Raw genomic sequence first — 26,205 nt, 5'->3', positions numbered from 1 at the left:
ATTGTTTTCTCAACTACAAAAACCTGGAAACAGTAAAAAGAAAATACTTGATTCATTTCACCATTAAATTTAGTTATAATTTCTTGGTTTCATCACTATGGTTGCCACCCTATCTCATATGAACATGCTAAAATATTAAGAAACCTGCTAGTTCCATGTCATTAAGTCAATATGACATACACAAGAAAAATGACTTCTTCAAAATAATTGTTTTTTTGAATTCAAATTTGACACTCATTTAGGAAAGTTCTTTTGATGAGTCTTATGCCCAACTTGTTATAATTAGCCTATTTTTAGTATTTATGGTTTAAGTACAACTGGTATTTTGTCATTTCCATTTTGGTAATGTCTTCCTTCAACAGAAAAGAAGTCTGGAATAAACAGAATGAGGAGCGCAAAAGTCACTGAAGACAAGGATTGTTGCAAACAGTATTTGCCCAATCTGACCAATTATTAACAAGCATATTTCTCATTTGTTGAAGAAACTGATGGAGATATTAGATATCAATAATAGCTAAAGATAGCCAAGATAAAACTGGAAAACCTTGGATCAAATCAAGTTTATATGTGTATATACATAGGATAACTGGAATAACCTTTGGCATCATTTGCAAATTTTGCTTTTTAAATACCATTAAATACTATGTAGAATGTTTCTGGATCAAGGTCTTTCCAAAATAATAATCTTACATACTGTGGCAAGTGATATAAAGATTCCTGTATAATTTTTCTGTTACCAATTCTTCATTACTCTCAAGTAATTAAAATTTCTATTCACGAATTATTCCATTTTGAGGAAGAAAACGACCTGCTTATATGTTTGAAAGATTTATGATTAATATGCTCTGTCCAATTATTAGAATAACTAAGAATATTTAAAAATAGAATTTATAAACTTACTTCTTAAAAATTAAACGAACTAAAATAGAGTGGTGCTTACCATTTTCTGAAGAGAAAGTGGCTCAGAAGAAATACTAATGGAACTCTGTAAACACAACTTTTTAAAGACTGCCTCTGCAACAAACATTTGAAGCCAGGAAGAGGAAAAGGAACAAATAAAAATCTCTAATTCCTGTGAAGAAAAGTCTGTAGAAAACAAGAGAAGTAAATATAGTTATTGCTACACCTTATAAAATTTCTTTCTACAGACAATTTCTTTCATGGACTTTATTCATTCAGATGATGATTCCTATACCAGTAAGATTCACCCACATAATTTTAAACCACAAAAAATAGATAATATTCCTATTCCTTGCCCTTCAAGAGAAATTCTTATGGCACATGTTCTCACATTTGAAACAATCACTACTTTTTATTATTTTAAATAAAAGGCTTGAAATTTTATATATACGTATATATACATACATGAATGGATAGATGATATATGAATAGATAGACAGACATGGACTTTTATCACTATACTTTCCAATTAATGTTAAAGATCTCTTCCCACAATAGGGCTGTGTCTTTGGAAAACTGGTACTTGGTTTTTAAATGGGCACACATGTATTTAATTTGCACTGATTAGTCTTGAGCTGATAGGAAGACATTTTTCCCCCGACAACATCCATGAATCCTATCACTGCAGAGAAGGAGGAAAGGTAAAGAAGAGGGATAAGGTAAGACAAGAGAATGCATAAGAATTTCCTTAGAAGTCTGCACCCACTGTACTATACCAAGTGCGGGAGAGGAGTATAATTTTAAATGACAAAACAAACAAACAACAAAAACACCAAGAGTCTCAAATCTCTTCATTCTAAAATCCTCAAGTTCTCCAATAATATGGAAATACATAAATATATACATGAATTGAAAGTGATAAAGGACTGAAGTGACTATTTCCCTTGTAAATTTAATGTTATGAATTCTCTATTAATACTCTCTGCTTAAGTAATAGCATGGATAATACACTGGAATGGTAAAGAATAATCAATCAATAGGATACTAAAAAAGCTAAAATTAAGCAAAACAGGATGAAAAAAGTTGATATACAATAAGGCAGATTAAAATTAACTACAAATAATGGAAGAATAAAGAATTAGAAAAAGTCAATAAAGTTAGCAAAATAACATAACAGGTCAATATACATTTTAAAAATTGGACAGAATAATAAACTTAATAGCAATATAAAGCTTAAAATTTGAAGTCTCGACTCAGGAGCTGACTTCCCTTGGCTGAGCAGACTTCGCAGACATCCAGTGAAATCCTGTCCTTCTCAGATGCCCTCCCGAAAGGCTAGGGCCTCTGGTGTCCTTGCAGTCCTTGCCTGACTTTCAATGAGGGAAGGAGAGTTGGGGTGGGATGGGGGTGGGGTGTGGAGAAGAACAACAGTTTAAGGAAGAATTTTGCCCCTGGGAACATTTGGCAATTTGTGGTTGTCACAACTGGGGAGAGAAATATACTGGCAACGTAGTAGGCAAAGGCCAGGCATGCTACCAACTGTCCTACAATTCACAGTTCACAGGACAGCCCCTCACAATAAAGAATTATCTGGCCCCAAACATAAACAGTGGCCAGGCTCAGAAAGAAACTGCCTGGACTAAAGAGATCTGAGGTTCTTGCTTGTGGCAGACTGCCATATGGGCAAATGGCTCCAGTCAGATGTTAAATAGATCCTCCTAGCCCCACACAGACATATGGTTGCTGAATTCAAACAATCCTGTCCAAATATGGCCTCAGAGATATAATTTATAAGAACTGGAAACAAGAAAGGAGTTATTTACAACTTTTTGTTACAACGGACTACTTACAACCTACTAGGCTGCTAGTATTATCTGAAACTATGCAAGCAATGAACTGAAGGATGAGCAGCAAAAGATCTTTCCAATATTAAATCTCTAGTTATACACATTAAAAAAAAGCACATCTATCATCACAGACTTTACTACAACCAACTGATCTTACGTATCAACTCTAAGCAGAGGCAAAAGCAAAGCAGAAATAACTTGTACTGTACAGTTCAAAAGCAACGATCCCACAGTGGAACTTCTAAATGGAGTTATTCACCTAGAAATAACATTTGGTAGCTTTAAAGAAATAGCAAATACAAACTATAATGGATCCACATATGACCAGGTAACACACACTTGAAGGGAATGATCAATAAGAGATGAACAAGAGAACTTAAGAAACTTAACCCCTGACTGACATGTACACACTGCTCTATTTAAAATGGATAACCAGCAAGGACCTAGTGTATAGCACAGGGAGCTATGCTCAATATTAGGTAACAACCTAAATGGGAAAAGAATTTGAAAAAGAATAGATACATGTACATGTAAAACTGAATCACTTTGCTGTACACCTGAAACTAATACAACATTGTTACTCAACTGGACTCCAACATAAAATAAAAAGTTAAACAAAAAAAAAAAAAAAAGAAAGAAACTTAACCCCTGGACTTTAAGACCTTCAATGGCAGGATCATTTTTATTGCCCTCACAGCTAGTAGGTTAGTAGCTTGCACAGAATAAACATTTAGTACTTAATAGATAAATGAATGAATGACTGGCAGATAGCAATAACTGGAGAGCCAAGCCAGGATGATCTTTAAAAAAGTTACTTAGATCATGCCACTCCCTTTGAAAAATGGTTTCTAACCCCTAAATAGGGCTTGGAAGTTCCTACTCAAGCTCCTCTATTACTTTTTTGGCTTTACTGTGGCCACTCTTCTCCCTTCTGCTTGTCATCAGCCAGGCATCAAAAGATTTCAAACAGGCCCAACTCTTTCCTATCTCCGAGTTTTAGTAAATGTTGTGTCTTCTGAATGGAATACACTTCCCTGACTCTGCCAAACTCCTACTTATCCTTCAGGTTTTGCTCTCCATGACCACTCTACATAAAATAAGTTTATCCAGCTCAACACCTAGTTTTTCTTATTTGGAGCACTTAGCACTTTAAAATGATGTATTTACATTAACTTAATTACAGTCTGCCTCTCCCACCAAAAGCTCCAAAAAGGCAAGGATCATATTTTGTTTCCCTCTTCCACTGTATATGAAGTGTTTACCTCAATGCCTGGTAGAATGCCAATAAAAATCTGTTGAACAAATGCAGGCAACAGAAACATTTTGATTGAGATGATTAGTCAAATTATAAAAATGTATATTTTTGGAAAAGGTCTGAAGCATGGAGAGGGATTAAAATAGAGAGTAAAAAAAAAAAAGCCAATAAAGGTTTGGAAAAACTCTCAGGAAAAGATAATGACGTAGCCTGAGAAAGGCAAAGGAAGCTTTATTAAAGTTCTCTAAAGATGTGAAAAATATTATAGTAACTTCTGATGACATGTTTTCTTCCCAGTGAAAACAGGAGAAGAAATAAACTGAAGTTAAGGATTGACAAACTATGTCTTGCTGCGTATTTTTATGAATAAAGTTTTACTGGAACACAGCCATGTTGATTTATGTACTGTGTATCACTGCTTTCTTAAGAGTAGAGTTCAGTGGTTGGGACAGAGATGGTAGAGCTGAAAAGCCAAAAATATTTACTATCTTATATTTTATCAAAAACAGTTTGTCAACCCTAGTTTAAGCCAATACATCAGGAATTTCAATTAGGCACAAAAAAGAAATTTCAGATCTTGATGCTAAAATATAGAAAGGGATATAAGGAAACTCTTTCTGTTCAAAGTGTTTCGGAACAAGAGAGAATGGCATCTATGTGGGACTGCTGGACATGAGCTCTGATGGAAAGAAGAAAGAATTTTACTTATCTACTGAAATATCTTCTGCCATAATTTTCTACAAAACAATTAACAACTAACAACAATTTTACTAAACTAAAATTAATTCAATAGATCTGAATCTGAGTAGTACCATAGTATGTATTTTATACTTTTGGACTAGAAAAAAAACAAAACATCGTTTGTCATAAATGAGAAAGATGGACCAGTATCTTCAACTGGAAGCTATATAACAGCCAAATTATAAAATCTTTACTAATGACTTAGGAAAAGCAAATAATAGTTTAACTGAGCTGAAGAATAATACAAAGACATGGTCAAACAAACAAACATACAAACTCCGGAGTATCTACAGAGAAAAAGAAATGGTTCTCTATCAAAAGAGCAAAATATTGACCAAAAGGACATTATTAGAACACCTGGTTCACTTGTAGGGATGAGTGTATTATTCTACAAGCTCTGTATTATACAGTTTAACTTTGCATATTAGCTGTAGAAAAGCTACTGCTCTCTTAAGGATAAACTATTCACTTGATTTCTATCTCTTGACAAAGGCTAAAAATCAAGATGTACTAACAAAAATTTAGGAAGATTAATTTGAACCATTTTTAGATATGTATGTTGAATTTTTAAAACTGCCTATCTATGGTTTAATTGGAAGTCTAAGAAACCAATTGTGTGGTACCTTGAGAAGAGAAAGGAAAGGCTTAAACACACAGTTCAAATGGGGATATAGTTTAAATCTCTTGTAGTTTTAAATATTAGTGATCAAACATATTGAGAGCAAAGTAATCAGTCTGTCGACAGGATTACAATGGTAACATTAAAGTCAGTCAGCTTAAGTCAGTCACAGGCTCAAATTTGTTGAGTTTAAACTTGTGGAAACTGGGAGTAACAGTGGATAACAATGCCTTGCTTTAAAGTGAAGGGACATTCGATTATGAGCAAAGAAAGCATTAAAGCTGATGCATAACATGTAGTAGAACCTTGTTATCACAAGGCTCATTATTTCATGCATTTGGCTAAGATAAGTTATATTTCCCTAGAGGTAACCAATACACACTGGAAACAACACATATAAATACACTGATAGTCTGTAAAGGCACTGCTAATTCTATCCTGGGGTCCCCAAACTCAAAGAAGTTTCATTATGGAATGAAAACAGGGAATCCTTTTAGCTGAATGTTTATTCCCATGCTAGCAAATAATGCCAGAATTCTGCTGTTTCTAAAATGGAAAAAAAGAAAAAAAAAAAAAGATCTAGTAGGAATGGTGGGAAAGAAATGAAAAGAAAGGGTTCTGAAGGAAGATTGAATTTGAGCTAAGAAATGTTAAAAAGTCATGCAACAAAGGACAGCTACTTCACAAAAGGAACAGTAATCACCCCTCAGCTCAATGAAAAAGAAAGAGGAAAAAAAGAAGATAAAATGCTTTAGATAAAAATCTTCTAACTTCAGTAGTATAAAAAGAGACCTCTCTTTGCAGAGGGCATCATCGAATAAATCCTGAACCCAGTTAGAGCCTGGATTTCTATTCTAGAATCTCTCTTCAAAGTATTAAAGTGATTGACAGCATATTCAAGAACTTTTTCTTTTATATAAAACCAAGATGCAACGAAACACATGTGTAACAAAACAGAATACTTACTTAGCAGTCTAAAATAGTTTTAAGTATATAAAAATCATCTTTTATATTTGAGAGGCACAGAAGTTCACTTACTTTAAAATATGTTCATTTTAGAAATTTAGAAAGGAAGGAAAGAAAAGAAGGGAGGGAAGAAGGAAATGGTTCATAGGGCCCTAAACTGGCTTTGAAGTGTAAGAATGAACATAAACATTAATAACACTGTAATAACTTTGTATGTGGACAGATGGTTACTAGACGTATGGTGGTGATCATTTCCTAATGTATGAAAATGTCAAATCATGTAGTACACCTGAAACATAATATTGTACATCAACTATATTAAAAAAAAAGAATGTACACATAAAATCTTATAGAAGCCTATAGGTAGAACCTTTCATAAGGTAAGCATGTGAAGATGAGTTCTGTCATCATATTGCTTAAGTAATATTCCTATTACTTTAGAGGAAACTTTAAAATTAGATAATGCGGGGAGGAGGAAGAGTGAGAAAATTATACATATGTATTACTTTTATTTGCTTCATCCATGCTAATTTGTTAGATCGTCAGACTCAATGGAAAAGAAATATGGCAGCTTTTTGTTATAATAAGAAAAATTACACAGCAACAGGTACATGGGGAAAATGTTTTAGCCAGTGATATAGCTCAAGTTAATCCAAGTGGCTTTATAACATAGTAAGTATTCTGATCCAAAGATTTTCATTTTTTAATACTGTTAAGTATTTATGCAGGAAGAGACCTGGAAACTGTTCATAGGGCGCAGACAACATTACAGACAGATAATGCTTTCTAGGTGAACAATTAGAAGTATTAAAGGTACTGAAAATAGTTTCTACCATGTGAGATTCTAAAACACCAAACATTAAAAAGCAAATCTATCTCTTCAATGAAAAGAGAATAAACTGGTTTTAAATTTGTCTAAATATTTACTTTCACAGAACGGCTTAATTTTAATATTTTGTTGTAGGATTAAGGAAAACATTAATAACATTATATATAAATATATAATAAGTTATTTCCATGTACTATTTTCCATGCTATATTAAATTTTTATGAAAGCATCAAAATACTATTTTTGAATAATAAATGATATGTGTGGGGAAGAAGGCTCATGTAACATAGACACACTTACCATCACATGAAAGGGAAACGTAACTTCCTAAGTCATCAGACATGTGTCGCATCACGTTTCTACCCATCTTAAGACCAAGGACAATCCAATAATCTATTGCTGCTCCAAGAATTCCAGTCAATAAGTAAGCTAGTTCATGTTTGAAGACCTAACATTGAGATTGGAAAAATATCACTAAAACATACTGAAATGTATTATTTCTATTATTTTGAATACTTGTTGAGGCAAAACATAGCTATTTAAAAAAACAGGGTATGCTAATGCCAAAAGGTATTCTTAAGAAACCTAGCAAACTAATTCCCTCTTTCCATTCTCTCCATCTCCTTCCTTCCCTCCTTCCTCCCCTGATCTATATCTACATCTAAATCTGTATCTGTATGACAAAACAGTTAATAAAACAAATTTTCCAGGACTTATATATGGATAGCTTGTAACAATCTTTTAAGATAACTTTATCCAGTGGTGTCAAGTGCTTTAGTCAGGCAATAATTCCATTAAAACAATGAGGAAGTACTTGGCTTCTGTGGATTTCTGTTAACAAGAATATATGACTACAAAAAAAGAGATTTAGCCACTCCTACTGTTTATGTACAAAATTAACCTTTACATTTCCCTAAATGGCATTCGCCAGAAAAAGACTTGAAAAACACAATGCATACAAGCTTTAACAAGCAAGACTGTACTTTGTTGTAAAAAATAAAAAAAATCGGCTCATCAAATTTTAATTATTAAATTATATCATATACCATTACCTAACTTAGAGATATAGATATCAGTTTTAAAAGTATACATATTCTTTTATATCATCATTTATATATTAACGATATTAAACTACTGTAAGAAATACAGCAAGGCACACAAACCTTACTTACAATAAGCATGCTTCACACTGTGTTTAAAAATATCTTTCTAATCCATAAACTATGAAGATGAAGAGGTGTGAAAATAATATTTTTAAACACCTTTGATTTAAACATAAACACTTTTCCACAATGACATTAAAACTAGTTGAAATTCCTGTATTTTTGGTATTTGTTGTCTAGGCGTGTTGGATGTGTGAAAAAAATCACTAAATTAACAGTTGGGGAGAAGCCATGTGAAAGGGTTTTAATAAATGTTATATCTAAATAGATAACTGCTATGTTCTGCCCCATACTATACCTGATATGAGATTACTGACAGAGAAATCTCCAGCACTTTGAACCCTCAGTGACTATAGGATTTATTTCTTCTGCCCTCAGCAGACAAGGTTCTTACAGGTATGTACAGCATTTCATTAAGGCATCATTCCTAGCGCAAGAAGCTATTAAATGGTTTCAGAACTGAAGTGCTGTTTTTGGGTTGTTGCACAAACAAGGACAAATGGTCAAGCAGCACATACATCAGGCCTGCTGAAACAGTGTTTATTGAGGGAAAACCCACAGAGACAGGATCTTCAGCAGGTGCCTAGGTCCCCTTTTGCCCTACCACACTGTTGGGTAGCAGATGGTATTCTGGCAAGGCTGGATATCAGAATGTGGGAGAGAGACTCTGAAGAATGGGACGAAGGGGATTTTAAGCTGCATGATTAGCGAAGCACTGCCCTTCTGATACGATCAGGGGCCAAGATATGGAACCTTGACCACAGCCTGATCCTGTCAGGTCAGGATTCGTGAGTGGGCATCAGCAGGACCCCTTCTCCGGTGATCAGAGGGCTGAGTTTAAGCCTTGCAGTTGTAGTTGTGTGCCATGGGAAGTGAGCAGCAGGACAGGCCATATCAGCAGGCTAGGGAAATACCCACACCTCCCTTGGACCCTGACAGGTGTCAAGCCTTGCAGCTGACCAGAAATAACTCCTTTAAGTATGGGTCTTAGCCAGTCTTCAACAAACTTTGCAGGAAGCCAACTCCATTCTTTGCAAAGCCAAAATGTAGATGATCACTCTGAGCGATTTTACCTCTCATGGTTCAACTTATCAAGAGAACATAGAACAGGACAATGAAAATCTCTGTTTAAACTAGCAAATGATCATGTCAATATCCATGCCACAGAATGTTCCTTCCAACATAATGTATATCTGAATATCAGCAATGACACTTCTCAGGAAGAAAGCAAGAGACTACTACATTTTGATTTCTCAAAGTATTCCCCCATCTCAATCAGGGTTACTTTAGCTCCCTGGTCCTAAGACTCTGGATAGGGAAGATGAGGTTAGCACATAGAGCTAAGCCTCATATAAACAACAATCTAGCACTCTATCAAGTAAAAATAACATAAAACCAACCAGGTAAGACTCTCTCTCTTTCCTGATGCAAATTATGTACATGTGTACCTGACACCACAAATGAGTATCAATATTGCTTACGACTTCCGGGAAGATGGTGGAAGAGTAAGACGCGGAGATCACCTTCCTCCCCACAGATACACCAGAAATACATCTACGCGTGGAACAACTCCTACGGAACACCTACTGAACGCTGGCAGAAGACCTCAGACCTCCCAAAAGGCAAGGAACCCCCCCACGTACCTGGTTAGGGCAAAAGAAAAAACTAAACAGAGACAAAAGGATAGGGACGGGTCCTGCACCAGCGGGAGAGAGCTGTGAAGGAGGAAAAGTGTCCACACACTAGGAAGCCCCTTCGTGGGCAGAGACTTCGGGTGGCGGAGTGGGGGAGCTTGGGAGCCGCGGAGGAGAGCACAGTAACAGGGGTGCGGAGGGCAAAGCAGAGAGATTCCAGCGCAGAGGATCGGGCCGACCGGCACTCACCAGCCGAGAGGCTTGTCTGCTCACCTGCCAGGGTGGGCGGGGCTGGGAGCTGAGGCTCCGACTTCTGTCGGAGCGCCGGGAGAGGACTGGGGTTGGCGGCATGAACACAGCCTGCAGGGCGTTAGTGCACCGCGGCTAGCCGGGAGGGAGTCCGGGGAAAAGTCTGGACCTGCCGAAGAGGCAAGAGACATTTTCTTCCCTCTTTGTTTCCTGGTGCACGAGGAGAGGGGATTAAGAGTGCTGCTTAAAGGAGCTCCAGAGACTGGCGCGAGCCGCGGCTAAAAGCGCGGACCCCAGAGACGGGCATGAGATGCTAAGGCTGCTGCTGCCGCCACCACGAAGCCTGTGTGCGAACACAGGTCACTATCCACACCCCCTTCCGGGGAGCCTGTACAGCCCGCCACTGCCAGGGTCCCGGGATCCAGGGACAACTCCCCCGAGAAAACGCACGGCGCGCCTCAGGCTGGTGCAACCTCATGCCGGCCTATGCCACCGCAGGCCCGCCCCGCACTCTGTGCCCCTCCCTCCCCGCCGGCCTGAGTGAGCCAGAGCCTCTGAATCAGCGGCTCCTTTAACCCCGTCCTGTCTGAGCAAAGAACAGACTCCCTCCAGCGACCTACACGCACAGGCGGGGCCAAATCCAAAGCTGAGCCCCTGGGAGCTGTGAGAACAAAGAAGAGAAAGGGAAATCTCTCCCAGCAGCCTCAGAAGCAGCGGATTAAAGCTCCACAATCAACTTGATGTACCCTGCATCTGTGGAATACATGAATAGACAACAAATCATCCCAAATTAAGGAGCCCTGTGGATGAAAGGCTCTTGGTGCTGCAGCCAGGAGTCAGTGCTGTGCCTCAGAGGTGGGAGAGCCAACTTCAGGACACTGGTCCACAAGAGGCCTCCCAGCTGCACATAATATCAAACAGCGAAAATCTCCCAGAGATCTCCATCTCAATGCCAGCACCCAGCTTCACTCAACGACCAGCAAGCTACAGTGCTGGACATCCTATGCCAAACAACTAGCAAGACTGAACACAACCCCACCCATTAGCGGAGAGGCTGCCCAAAATCATAATAAGTCTATAGACACCCCAAAACACACCACCAGACGTGGACCTGCCCACCAGAGAGACAAGATCCAGCCTCATCCACCAGAACACAGGCACTAGTACCCTCCACCAGGAAGCCTACACAACCCACTGAACCAACCTTAGCCACTGGGGACAGACACCAAAAACAACAGGAACTATGAACCTTCAGCCTGCAAAAAAGGAGACCCCAAACACAGTAAGATAAGCAAAATGAAAACACAGAAAAACACACAGCAGATGAAGGAGCAAGATAAAAACCCACCAGACCTAACAAATGAAGAGGAAATAGGCAGTCTACCTGAAAAAGAATTCAGAATAATGATAGTAAAGATGATACAAAATCTTGGAAATAGGATAGACAAAATGCAAGAATCAGTTAACAAGGACCTAGAAGAACTAAAGATAAAACAAACAATGATGAACAACACAATAAATGAAATGAAAAATACTCTAGATGGGATCAATAGCAGAATAACTGAGGCAGAAGAATGGATAAGTGACCTGGAAGATAAAATAGTGGAAATAACTACTGCAGAGCAGAATAAAGAAAAAAGAATGAAAAGAACTGAGGACAGTCTCAGAGACCTCTGGGACAACATTAAACGCACCAACATTCGAATTATAGGGGTTCCAGAAGAAGAAGAGAAAAAGAAAGGGACTGAGAAAATATTTGAAGAGATTATAGTTGAAAACTTCCCTAATATGGGAAAGGAAATAGTTAATCAAGTCCAGGAAGCACAGAGAGTCCCATACAGGATAAATCCAAGGAGAAATACGCCAAGACACATATTAATCAAACTGTCAAAAATTAAATACAAAGAAAACATTAAAAGCAGCAAGGGAAAAACAACAAATAACACACAAGGGAATCCCCATGAGGTTAACAGCTGATCTTTCAGCAGAAACTCTGCAAGCCAGAAGGGTCTGGCAGGACATATTGAAAGTGTTGAAAGAGAAAAACCTGCAACCAAGATTACTCTACCCAGCAAGGATCTCATTCAGATTTGATGGAGAAATTAAAACCTTTACAGACAAGCAAAAGCTGAGAGAGTTCAGCACCACCAAACCAGCTCTACAACAACTGCTAAAGGAACTTCTCTAGGCAAGAAACACAAAAGAAGGAAAAGACCTACAATACGAACCCAAAACAATTAAGAAAATGGGAATGGGAACACACATATCGATAATTACCTTAAATGTAAATGGACTAAATGCTCCCACCAAAAGACACAGATTGGCTGAATGGATACAAAAACAAGACGCATATATTTGCTGTCTACAAGAGACCCACTTCAGACCTAGAGACACATACAGACTGAAAGTAAGGGGATGGAAGAAGATATTTCATGCAAATGGAAACCAAAAGAAAGCTGGAGTAGCAATTCTCATATCAGACAAAATAGACTTTAAAACAAAGACTATTAGAAGAGACAAAGAAAGACACTACATAATGATCAAGGGATCGATCCAAGCAGAAGATATAACAATTGTAAATATTTATGCACCCAACATAGGAGCACCTCAATACATAAGGCAAATACTGACAGCCATAAAAGGGGAAATCGACAGTAACACATTCATAGTAGGGGACTTTAACACCCCACTTTCACCAATGGACAGATCATCCAAAATGAAAATAAATAAGGAAACACAAGCTTTAAATGATACATTAAACGAGATGGACTTAATTGATATTTATAGGACATTCCATCAAAAAACAACAGAAGACACTTTCTTCTCAAGTGCTCATGGAACATTCTCCAGGATAGATCATATCTTGGGTCACAAATCAAGCCTTGGTAAATTTAAGAAAATTGAAATTGTATCAAGTATCTTTTCTGACCACAATGCTATGAGACTCGATATCAATTACTGGAAAAGATCTGTAAAAAATACAAACACATGGAGGCTAAACAATACACTACTTAATAACGAAGTGATAACTGAAGAAATCAAAGAGAAAATCAAAAAATACCTAGAAACAAATGACAATGGAGACATGACGACTCAAAATCTATGGGATGCAGCAAAAGCAGTTCTAAGAGGGAAGTTTATAGCAATACAATCCTACCTTAAGAAACAGGAAACATCTCGAATAAACAACCGAACCTTGCACCTAAAGCAATTAGAGAAAGAAGAACAAAAAAACCCCAAAGTTAGCAGAAGGAAAGAAATCATAAAAATCAGATCAGAAATAAATGAAAAAGAAATGAAGGAAACGATAGCAAAGATCAATAAAACTAAAAGCTGGTTCTTTGAAAGGATACACAAAATTGATAAACCATTAGCCAGACTCATCAAGAAAAAAAGGGAAAAGACTCAAATCAATAGAATTAGAAATGAAAAAGGAGAAGTAACAACTGACACTGCAGAAATACAAAAGATCATGAGAGATTACTACAAGCAACTCTATGCCAATAAAATGGACAACCTGGAAGAAATGGACAAATTCTTAGAAAGGCATAACCTGCCAAGACTGAATCAGGAAGAAAAAGAAAATATGAACAGACCAATCACAAGCACTGAAATTGAAACTGTGATTAAAAATCTTCCAACAATCAAAAGCCCAGGACCAGATGGCTTCACAGGCGAATTCTATCAAACATTTAGAGAAGAGCTATCACCTATCCTTCTCAGACTCTTCCAAAATATAGCAGAGGGAGGAACACTCCCCAACTCATTCTATGAGGCCACCATCACCCTGATACCAAAACCAGACAAGGATGCCACAAAGAAAGAAAACTACAGGCCAATATCGCTGATTAACATAGATGCAAAAATCCTCAACAAAATACTAACAAACAGAATCCAACAGCACATTAAACGGATCATACACCATGATCAAGTGGGGTTTATTCCAGGAATGCAAGGATTCTTCAATATATGCAAATCAATCAACGTGATACACCATATTAACAAATTGAAGGAGAAAAACCACATGATCATCTCAATAGATGCAGAGAAAGCTTTTGACAAAATTCAACACCCATTTATGATAAAAACCCTGCAGAAAGTAGGCATAGAGGGAACTTTCCTCAACATAATAAAGGCCATATATGACAAACCCACAGCCAACATCATCCTCAATGGGGAAAAACTGAAAGCATTTCCACTAAGATCAGGAACAAGACAAGGTTGTCCACTCTCACCACTCTTATTCAACATAGTTTTAGAAGTTTTAGCCACAGCAATCAGAGAAGAAAAGGAAATAAAAGGAATCCAAATTGGAAAAGAAGAAGTAAAGCTGTCACTGTTTGCAGATGACATGATACTATACATAGAGAATCCTAAAGATGCTACCAGAAAACTACTAGAGCTAATCAATGAATTTGGTAAAGTAGCAGGATACAAAATTAATGCACAGAAATCTCTGGCATTCCTATACACTAAGGATGAAAAATCTGAAAGTGAAATCAAGAAAACACTCCCATTTACTATTGCAACAAAAAGAACAAAATATCTAGGAATAAACCTACCTAAGGAGACAAAAGACCTGTATGCAGAAAATTATAAGACACTGATGAAAGAAATTAAAGATGATACAAATAGATGGAGAGATATACCATGTTCTTGGATTGGAAGAATCAACATTGTGAAAATGACTCTACTACCCAAAGCAATCTACAGATTCAATGCAATCCCTATCAAACTACCACTGGCATTTTTCACAGAACTAGAACAAAAAATTTCACAATTTGTATGGAAACACAAAAGACCCCGAATAGCCAAAGCAATCTTGAGAATGAAAAACGGAGCTGGAGGAATCAGGCTTCCTGACTTCAGACTATACTACAAAGCTACAGTAATCAAGACAGTATGGTACTGGCACAAAAACAGAAATATAGATCAATGGAACAGGATAGAAAGCCCAGAGATAAACTCACACACATATGGTCACCTTATCTTTGACAAAGGAGGCAGGAATGTACCGTGGAGAAAGGACAGCCTATTCAATAAGTGGTGCTGGGAAAACTGGACAGCTACATGTAAAAGTATGAGATTAGATCACTCCCTAACACCATACACAAAAATAAGCTCAAAATGGATTAAAGACCTAAATGTAAGGCCAGAAACTATCAAACTCTTAGAGAAAAACATAGGCAGGACACTCTATGACGTAAATCACAGCAAGGTCCTTTTTGACCCACCTCCTACAGAAATGGAAATAAAAACAAAAGTAAACAAATGGGACCTAATGAAACTTAAAAGCTTTTGTGCAGCAAAGGAAACCATAAAGAAGACCAAAAGACAACCCTCAGAATGGGAGAAAATATTTGCAAATGAAGCAACTGACAAAGGATTAATCTCCAAAATTTATAAGCAGCTCATGCAGCTTAATAACAAAAAAACAAACAACCCAATCCCAAAATGGGCAGAAGACCTAAATAGACATTTCTCCAAAGAAGATATACAGAGTGCCAACAAACACATGAAAGAATGCTCAACATCACTAATCATTAGAGAAATGCAAATCAAAACTACAATGAGATATCATCTCACACCAGTCAGAATGGCCATCATCAAAAAATCTAGAAACAATAAATGCTGGAGAGGGTGTGGAGAAAAAGGGAACCCTCTTACACTGTTGGTGGGAATGTAAATTGATACAGCCACTGTGGAGAACAGTATGGAGTTTCCTTGAAAAACTACAAATAGAACTACCATATGACCCAGCAATCCCACTACTGGGCATATACCCTGAGAAAACCATAATTCAAAAAGAGTCATGTACCAAAATGTTCATTGCAGCTCTATTTACAATAGCCAGGAGATGGAAACAACCTAAGTGTCCATCATCGGATGAATGGATAAAGAAGATGTGGCACATATATACAATGGAATATTACTCAGCCATAAAAAGAAACGAAATTGAGCTATTTGTAATGAGGTGGATAGACCTAGAGTCTGTCATACAGAGTGAAGTAAGTCAGAAAGAGAGAGACAAATACCGTATGCTAACACATATATATGGAATTTAAGAAAAAAAAATGTCATGAAAAACCTAGGGGTGAAACAGGAATAAAGACACAGACTTACTAGAGAATGGACTTGCGGCTATGGCGAGGGGGAAAGGTAAACGGTGACAAAGCGAGAAAGAGGCATGGACACATATACACTACCAAACGTAAGGTAGATAGCTAGTGGGAAGCAGCCGCATAGCACAGGGAGATCAGCTCGGTGCGTTGTGACAGCCTGGAGGGGTAGGATAGGGAGGGTGGGAGGGAGGGAGACGCAAGCGGGAAGAGATATGGGAACATATGTATATATATAACTGATTCATTTTGTTGTGAAGCTGAAACTAACATACCATTGTAAAGCAATTATACTCCAATAAAGATGTTAAAATGAAAAAAAAAATAATAAAATAAAATATATCTCTTGGGAAAAAAAAAAAAGCCTTTGGAGTGTGGGCAATCTCATACCATCTATATTGGAAGAGAGCTGATGAGCAGACCATCCTAAGAAGCAGAAAGTCTAAATATATTTGATGATTGGCTGTGGAATGTGTTATTAGAACAGTAATTTTACCTTGTAAATTGGTTTTAGCTAATAATGAAATGATTTTGCATTTTCCACGTGTATGCTGACTCCAAATGGGTGAAGGATCAGAGAGATATTTGCTGGGTAGCAAAAACAAGCCCATATGGGGGTTTGTTCAAAACCCTACCAGGACTTGGCTCCCATAACATAATTTGTCACAGTATATTATAGTTTCCTGTAGACTTGTCTTTATCCTCCACTAGATCAGGAATTTCAGGAAACCATGGATTTACATCTGGGATACCGTAGTATCCCCAGGGCCTTACAATAATTGGCATTTGGTGGGCATTCCGAAAATTTGTTAAAAGGAAGCAAAGAAGTGAGAAAAGTAGCTATAGACAATAAAAAAAAAAATATTGCTTACTATTCAATTCACCTTGAAATTATTGTTATTAAGCAGTTAGAAATAGGTACGTCTTACAGTACCTGCAAGGAAAGACTGTAGTTCCTTTACCATGGTAAGAAAAAATTTGCCAAAGTTATTCTACCTGTGTGTCATTGGCTAAACATACCTACCACATACCACATATATATCATAGAAAATTTTTATATAAAAAGATACTTTCAAATCAGGTTCTTGGATCCTTTTACACTACTTTCTTAACTATGACACTCACTATAACCATAGGAACAAGACACTGTGCTATGGACTGTACTCACTGTAACGTAACAATGCTACTATTTCTAGCACCATGGATATATATGCTTTGGAAGTGGATTAGTGGGAAAATGGCAAAAAAAAAACCATCAAAAGAGAAAAGCTTTCTTGGAATACCAAAATGTTTGCTAAAGCTGAAAGAACAGAACATAAATACCCTAAGTATTAACAAAGAAATGAAAGATAGATATGATTTGCACATATGACATATATTTACCTTAGATCTCCCTTCTAATAGGGAAAGGCTATTAGAAGACATTCTGTCAATATCTCTATTATCTACCAGGACTAGTAATCTTCAGTTTACAAACTTGGCAATCTTCCAAAAATTGACCAGTATATAATGCAGAACAAACTTGATTCTTGGCCTCTGACTCTCAGGTTAAGGCTTTCCACAATATCCCACAGCAATAGATGACAAACTGCTCCTCTAGTACCTCTGGCAGAAAGATGCAAACATAATGTACATACTGTGCCTCTTCCTATTTTAAACAGTGACATGTGAAGTAAGAGAAAGTATGTTGCAGTGGAGACTTGGCCACTAGTCAAGGTTTTGCCCTAAGAAGCTGTGATACCTTGAATAAATTACTTATATTCTTTAGCCTCAATTTCCTTATCTTTCAACAGAAACTAGCTTCCATTTCTACCAATAATTGTAGGGTTATGGTTAAATAGTATTTAAGGACATCCACAAAGAAAAGCAGAACTAACCACCAAGCTTAGTAAAATGTGTACCTCCTCCATAACCTTGACACATCCCACCTCTGCTCTTTGCCAAGGAAAGCCCAAAGCTTTCTCAGATTATGACAATGAAATTCATTGCCACTGTGTCACTCTGCAATACATTCTGATTGACATTATGACAAAACAATATTAGCATAAACTGAGGACTTCTGTTTAGCTAATGACTTAAATTGAATGCTTCAACTAAGCAAATCAAGATACAAATGCTTTACAATACAGAAAATGATGTCTGGGAACATGCATGGAATTCTTGAAATTGGAAACTGCCAAAAAGATTTAATTAAGTACAATAATGAATTCTAACACATAAAGTACCACAATAAAAAAACAGTTTATATGAATTTAAGCAATTCAAATGTTAAATAAAATATTAATTTGCAAAGTTTAAAACCAGTTCTCGTATTACAACTGATGGTACAATTTATGGTACATTGCTTCACAAATATGTTACATTTATTTATAAATCTGAACAAAAATCTTCAAGTTAAATATGTATGAATTTGTTACTATTTACATTAGTATTCCCTAAGTAGATTCTTATCTGTGGCAGTCCTTTGGTGATTTAGTAAAACTGTGAAAACATCCGTTTTATTATTGTTTTCAATTATAAAAGAGCAATTTCATTTATATAATCAAATGGATAAAAAAGAAATGCTCCTTAACGAGGAAATATTTTCTATCCTTAATGATTCTATTGTCTAAACAGTAGAAAAAAGGCAGACGATAATCAGGATTTTATCAGTTTTAGCTTAGACATCTAGTTATACCCAGAAACAATCCTCCCTTTTTAATGCCAATTAAAAAAAAAAAAAGAAAAAAGCCCTGAAAAGAATGTTTTCTTTAAAGAATGCCTCACACACTCCCTAAATAGAATTTTTAAAAATCAGTAAGGGGTTCTGTTTCTAATAATGGAGGCCTAGGTAATTCAGATAAACCATCTTATAGAAGAAAACTTAAAATGTTGAATAAAATATGTAAAATATCTTCAGTAAAGTTAAGAGGAATTGCTCAGCCAAGATCTAGGAGAAGGTAAAAACCAAGTGAGGCATTCAAAGCTAGCTGACTTTGCCCTAAGGACATTTGCTGACCCCAGAGAAAGAGCTGATACACAGTTTGGAGCCTAGGGGAAAAAGGAGTATAAAAGTCATAGCCCAAGGCCTAATGCCCAATACGCTGACACCCTGCAGGGCTTCAGTCTCAAAGCAAGCATGAATCAGAAGCAAAACAACATGTATCTGTGGCCCTGTACTTTACTTTGACTATCCAGGAACCCTTGAACCACACAACAAAAATTTTCGCTAGAGGGAGATATTCTGTGTCTTTGCCACAAACTATTTCTACAAATAATTTTTCAAATGCAATTTACGGCACACAGTCAAACATAACTAGCTTGCAAGAGAATATAAAAGACATGAAAGAAGGAAACAGCAGAAACAACAAATACAAACTGACTCACAAAAACGTCAAATATGGAATAATCAGATGTAGACTGTAAAATAACTATTATCGCCATGTTCAAAGACAAAAGAAAACCTTGAAAACTTCGTAGGGAACCAGAAACCATAAAAATATATCATAGTAATTTGGAAGGAAAAAGTCTAAAACTGGGAAAAATACAAAAAATAAAAAATGCAATAGCCATGTTTATCATATTAGATACAGCTGAAAAGAGACTAGTGAACTAGAAATTGGATGAAAACACTATCCAGAATGCTCCGAGTACAGAAAAAAATGGAAAATATAGATGAGAGGGTAAAACACACAGAGGATACAAAGAGGAGGTGTGACATAAGTTCATTTGGAACTTAAAAAGTAGAGGAGCAAAAAAGGATCAGAGGAAATAAATTAGAAGAGAAACTATGTAAGAATTTTCCTTAAGCTAGAAGGGACTTCATGGCTATTTAACACCAGAGGTCTCCACTCCATCTACTATGTTTTCTATCCCCAAAGAAAATATTACCTAGCTAGCAATTATGATGATACATCAGTCATGAATAACAAGAAGGCATCACTGTATATAAAGCAGACACTGTTAAAAAAAAAAGAATAAATTCCCAAGGTAGAGTCAGAGGAGTTGATTAAAACATTTAAGCTTGACCTAATAGGTGATAGAGAAAAATGTAGAATAACAGAGAAAACACATTTTGGCCTCTAATCTTATATGAGGTCAAAAAGAAAAGTTGAGTTAATTTCAGAAAGCGGAAATCATACAGGGCTCATTTTTTAACTATAATTTAATATTAGATATTAATAACAAAAGCATAGACAAAATCTGACAACTAAAAGCCATCCATTTAGAAGTTTTAAAACACTCTTTTAAAATATTTCTTGGATCAAAGGGGAATTTGTAATTGACAATAAAAAACACTTTGAAAAAAACAATAAGAGCACCCGAGATTAAAGTATCAAAACTTGCAGAATGAATCTCAAGTTCCACTCAAAAGGCAATTTATATTAAGTGTACATATTAGAAATAAAGACTAAATAGAAAAAAGATTCAAATATTCAAGATAGAAGAGAAAAAGAAAGGAATTTTAAAAAATGAGCAGAAATTAATGATATAAAAATGTAAATAATAAAGTCCCCAAAAGCTCATTTTGAAAGGAAAGGTGACTAACACTTATTATGCACCTAAAATGTGGGGCAGTATGTTGCTATGCACTTTACATATTTTCTGCATTTAATGTTCCTGGTTACCCTTCATATAGATAATATACTAAAATCACTGCATGCTGATTTTCTAACAAGCAAAACCTACTTATGAAGAAATGGTTCAGGAAATAACTCTTAACATCCAGAAAGGTGTTTTAAAAAACAAGTAGAACTTTTTATTAGTAGTACCAAAAAGTTGTATGGATTCACTCAATTTTTATAATCACAAGTTCCTTAAAAATTGAAATGTACAAAAATAAAAAAATCTAGAGTGATAAGTAACTATAGATTTCTTAACAGTAATGGTCAAGTAACTGTCCAAATGTGGATGTAGAACTACAGCCAAGTGTGAGATGACAAAACCAGCCTCCAAGAATCTTTACCTTAAAATTAGATAAACGAAGTAGAAAACGATGTATTTGGGTGCATGTTAATTTGTCTCAAGTAATTCAAAGAATAAAGGGAAGAAAAAAGACACATACTTCAAAGAAGTACTTTTTTCCATAGGCCAATATTCATTTGTAAATTAATCCTACTTACATCACTAGACTTGCATTTTTCCTTGTGAGAATATATAGTCCACTCCAAAAGCATATTTATTGGTTTGGTTAAAAGCCCAGATGTCTCGCTTCCTGACCAAAAGATTTCAAGAAGAACTGCCTTTCCTGTTATTTTCAGACTCTGAGAATCTGACCAGTCATACAACCTAATAAAAATATGAATGAAAAGTATATCTTTATGCCAATTTGACCACTACAGTTATTAGGCATAATATCTGCTAATTTGATCATTATGGTTATTAGGCATAATATTTTGTCATAAAACAAAAAAATTCTAGCAATTTCTGAATATAGAAGTCTATTAATATATAAGGATTATAATATCTAGTTATAATAAACAAAATTTTTTAAATGGCTTCATTTCAACATAATCATCAACAAGTACACACTAATGCAACTGCAGGGTTTAGAACATAGGCAGAACTTACAGATATTATAGATTCAGTATTAAACCTAGTATAGCTTTTTACTTAAGCATTCAGTTACTAAAGAATTCAAAAATATACAAATTCTGAAAAATAAAAAGTCTTACCTATCCAAATGTGTAAGTTAGTGAAAAATAAAAATGTGAAGTAAGGAAACATGAAAAAAGCATACAAACCTTTACAGCTACTGAAGGACTGAATCTAGACATACGTTTTTAAAATAAATCTATATACTTGAAACTAGAAAACAAGGTGTTTTTTTTAGAAATATGTAGATAAATAATTAGAAAAATGGTACATAAGACAATATATAGAAAAAATGTTTTCTGGTGATTAAAACTTACTTTTGACTCAGATGTCGGACTTCACTTTTAACTAAATTAAAGAAAAATTTGAGCAGTGTCAGGTGGAGCAACTTAGAGCCAATAATATTTTCTGAAATTTGATGACAAAAACTTTCACTGAAAAGGCAAGACCTGGAAAACATGAACCCAACAATCATATAACATGCAACAACTCATTGAGTAATTTGTGAGCAAAGTATTTCTTTCTTCAGAAAATCACTGGAATTTTAATAAAGCTTGCTCTAACAAAATATAAAGCAAATTCAACAAAATTTTATGAATAATATATTTTCTTCCTTTAAAAATTAAACTCTGTCAAATACCCCATGACAGTTAATTTTCTAATAATAGAGATCTAATTTCTCTATTTTTCAATGCTTGTTAATGGTTAACAACCATCTGGTACTCTCCCCTTGTATTCTTTATTTCACTGAAAAAGAAAAAAAAACTATGAATTTCATTAAACCCTTTTGATTCAGATGACCAGTTACACTTTCAATTTATAATACTCCCTATAATCCTCCTCTTACTCAAAATTATTTCATTTTTCATTATTTAGTAAAATGAAGGTCATTTAGAGCTATTTTTTTTGAAGTTTTAAAAATTCAGGATTTATTTTCTTTCCATCTTCTGCAGCAGTCCTATCCAACAGAACTTTCCATGATGATGGATATGTTCTACTGAACACCTGAAATGTGGCTTGTGCAAAACTGAGGTGTTGAATTTTTAATTATTTAATATTAATTAAATTTAAATATAGTCACATGTGGCTAGTGGCTATGGGGTTGGACAGCACAGTTCTATAGTATTTGTTTGTTTGTTTGTTTGTTTTTTTGCGGTATGCAGGCCTCTCACTGCCGTGGTCTCTCCCGTTGCGGAGCACAGGCTCCGGACGCGCAGGCTCAGCAGCCACGGCTCACAGGCCTAGCCACTACACGGCAGGTGGGATCTTCCCGGACCAGGGCACGAACCCATGTCCCCTGCATCGGCAGGCAGACTCTCAACCACTGCGCCACCAGGGAAGCCCTATAGTATTTTTTAAAAGAGAACATAAAATTACTCAGAACTCCAGGACTAAGAGAGAGAGTCCAGGCAACAACATTTATTACAATTTTCTTCCAACTTCATTATCAATTATACCAACAATGTACTTATAACTCTGTACCTCTGTCTCCATCTTCCCCATCTATTTTGAATACCACACTCGCAGATTAGGAGGGCCCTTAACAGCTATTAAATGTAACAATCCATTTAATACTCAAATCTGTTCTAAAAGATCCTCCTTGACCATATAGTTATTCAGTCTATCTGAAAACTGCCAGAGATGGATACCATAGTATCTTTTCTCTTTTTCTAAAAACACACATTATGAAATATTTCAAAAATACACTCAGGGACTTCCCTGGTGGTGCAGTGGTTAAGAATCCGCCTGCCCACGCAGGTCCGGGAAGATTCCACATGCTGCAGAGCAACTAAGCCCGTGTGCCACAACTACTGAGCCAGCGCTCTAGAGCCCACGAGCCAGAACTGCTGAGCTCATGTGCCACAACTCCTGAAGCCCGTGTGCCTAGAGCCTGTGCTCTGCAACAAGAGAAGCCCCCGCTCACTGCAACAAGAGAAAAAGCATGTGTGCAGCAACGAAGACCCACTGCAGCCAAAAATAAATAAATAAATTTATAAAAACAAAAATACGGGGCTTCCCTCGTGGCGCAGTGGTTGAGGGTCCGCCTGCCGATGCAGGGGACACGGGTTCGTGCCCCGGTCTGGGAGGATCCCACATGCCGTGGAGCGGCTGGGTCCGTGAGCCATGGCTGCTGGGTCTGCGCGTCCGGAGCCTGTGCTCCGCAACGGGAGAGGCCACAACAGTGAGGGGTCCGTGTACCGCAAAAACAAACAAAAACAAACAAACAAAAAACAAAAATACACTCAGAAGTAGACGAGTATCACCCAGCTCATCTGTATTCCTACCACTTTCCTGGGAACCTTCCCCGAGACTCTCAACAGACCCAATTATTTTGTAATTAAACCTGGGTATCTGTTTATTAAAAAGTCTACTTTTAAGCTGCCTGAATTCCATTTCCTGTAGCATCAATTAATTCATCCAAGCATTTATAAGGCACTTATTATGTTCCAGACATTATAAGCACTGAGGAGGGAGATGTTTAACACTGAGCATCTACTCTTCTGAAAGTCAGAGGTTGCATACACTGTTGGTGGGAAGGTAAACTGGTGTAGCCACTATGGAAAACAGTATGGAGATCCCTCAAAAAATTAAGAGCAGGACTACCATAAGATCCAGCTATCCCACTTCTGGGCATTTATCCAAGAATATGAAAACACTAATTTGAAAAGATATATGTACTCTTCTGTTTATTGCAGCATTATTTACACTAGCCAAAATATGGAAACAATCTTAAGTGCCCATCAACAGATGAATAAATCACAATGTGATACATACACACACACACACACACACAAGAATACTATTCAGACATAAGAAAGAAAAAAATCTTGCCATTTGTGACAACATGGATAGATCTTGAGAGTATTATGTTAAGTGAAACAAGTCAGATTGAGAAAGACATATACCCTACGATTTCACTCATGTGGTATATAAAAAACAAACAAATGGACAAAATAATTGAGCAAACCAGACCAAACCAAAACAAACACAGATATGAATAGAGTAGTGGTTACCAGAGGGGAAGGGGTAGGGCGGTGGGTGGAGAGAAGGGGATCAACTGTATGGTGACAAATGGAAACTCAATTTTTGCTGATGAGCACACTGTAGGTATACAGAAATAGAAATATAATGTTGTACACATGTAACAAATATATTACAAACCAATGCTACCACAATAAATTAAAAAAAAAGTCAGAGGCTGATTTAAGTGAAAAACTTAACTCAAAGGAAAGGGCAAGAGATAGGAAGTGACATTTGACTTGCATTTTAAAGGATAATTAGGAGAGGCCAGGTATTTATAGGGTGGCAAGAATGGAGGTTTATATAGACAGATAAAACATAAGAGCAAAGGGATAAGAAATGAAAATAGTTCAGTCATTGGGCATGCCTGGGAAAATGATGAAGAATGGAGACATACATAGGGCTAAATCATGAAGGGTCTTACATGTTTTGCTAAGGAATTTAAAATGTTTCCTACAGGTGATATGTGTGTTGAAGGACTTTTATCTGGGAAATGAAAAGACCACTTTGGAAAGAGCATACTTTCCAAAGCACACTTTGGATAGAGCATGCTTCCAAAGCATGTACTTTGGAAGATAAAGGAAAAAGTAGGATCAAGATCAATAAAGTGGATATTGCAACAGTTTACATAAGAAGCAATGAAGGCTTTTTAAATAAAGGTGATGACAGCAAAGGAAGAAACAGATTTGTAAATTAGGAAGAATGGCAAATATGTAAACCATATATGCTCACATCCTACACCTATGCTGGAACAGTACTGTGTTAGAATTGTGTTTACACCTTCAAAAGTGTGGGAACTGTTATTTTATCTTTATACCCCTGAAACATAGCACAATGCCTGGCTCCCAGTAACTACTCAATAACATTTTTTGAAAGAATGAGTAAATGCATGCTAGCTAGCTGATTAGCCTCCTTCAAATATAACACAACCAAGATGGTAGGTAAATCCCTATGATCTCAAAGAGGTAACCAAAGATCTAGCTTTTGCCTGGCTAGTCAAGTATCCTTTCTCTTACTACTATGGACCGCCCTAAAACTGAACATTTGGATAAAAATAAAGTACTTCCCAGACAAAGGAAGGCTATCAGATACAGAGAGCTATCAGAGAAGACATAGAAAAATGATTACTTCTGTTTGAGAGAAAGAAGCAGAAATAGGAGGGATTTCTGAAGAGATTAACATATGGAAGACAAAGGAAGGATCTAGGCAGATGACAGCATGTGCAGAGGCATGAAAGAGATGACATATTTAGGAAACATTAAGTTCAGTTTCAAAATTCAAATTTCTA

The 26,205-nt window shown here is 36.4% G+C and overlaps 1 protein-coding gene across 1 annotated transcript in view; it reads right to left on the bottom strand.

Moving 5' to 3' along the window:
* The window catches only part of SLF1 (SMC5-SMC6 complex localization factor 1), a gene marked incomplete at its 5' end in the record, with an annotated part of 57,649 nt that overhangs the window by 6,848 nt on the left and 24,596 nt on the right, over positions 1 to 26,205 (bottom strand). Inside the window, 4 exon segments of the mRNA XM_082651255.1 lie at positions 941 to 1,086; positions 7,458 to 7,605; positions 21,425 to 21,590; positions 22,214 to 22,345. Coding sequence (XP_082507381.1) covers positions 941 to 1,086; positions 7,458 to 7,605; positions 21,425 to 21,590; positions 22,214 to 22,345 — 592 coding nt within the window.

The sequence above is a fragment of the Grampus griseus genome (assembly GCF_964374135.1).
Source record: "Grampus griseus genome assembly, chromosome: 3".
NCBI lineage: Eukaryota > Metazoa > Chordata > Mammalia > Artiodactyla > Delphinidae > Grampus > Grampus griseus.
The sequence above is the reverse complement of the archived record's forward strand: the minus strand, read 5'-3'. Positions and strand labels throughout refer to the sequence as shown.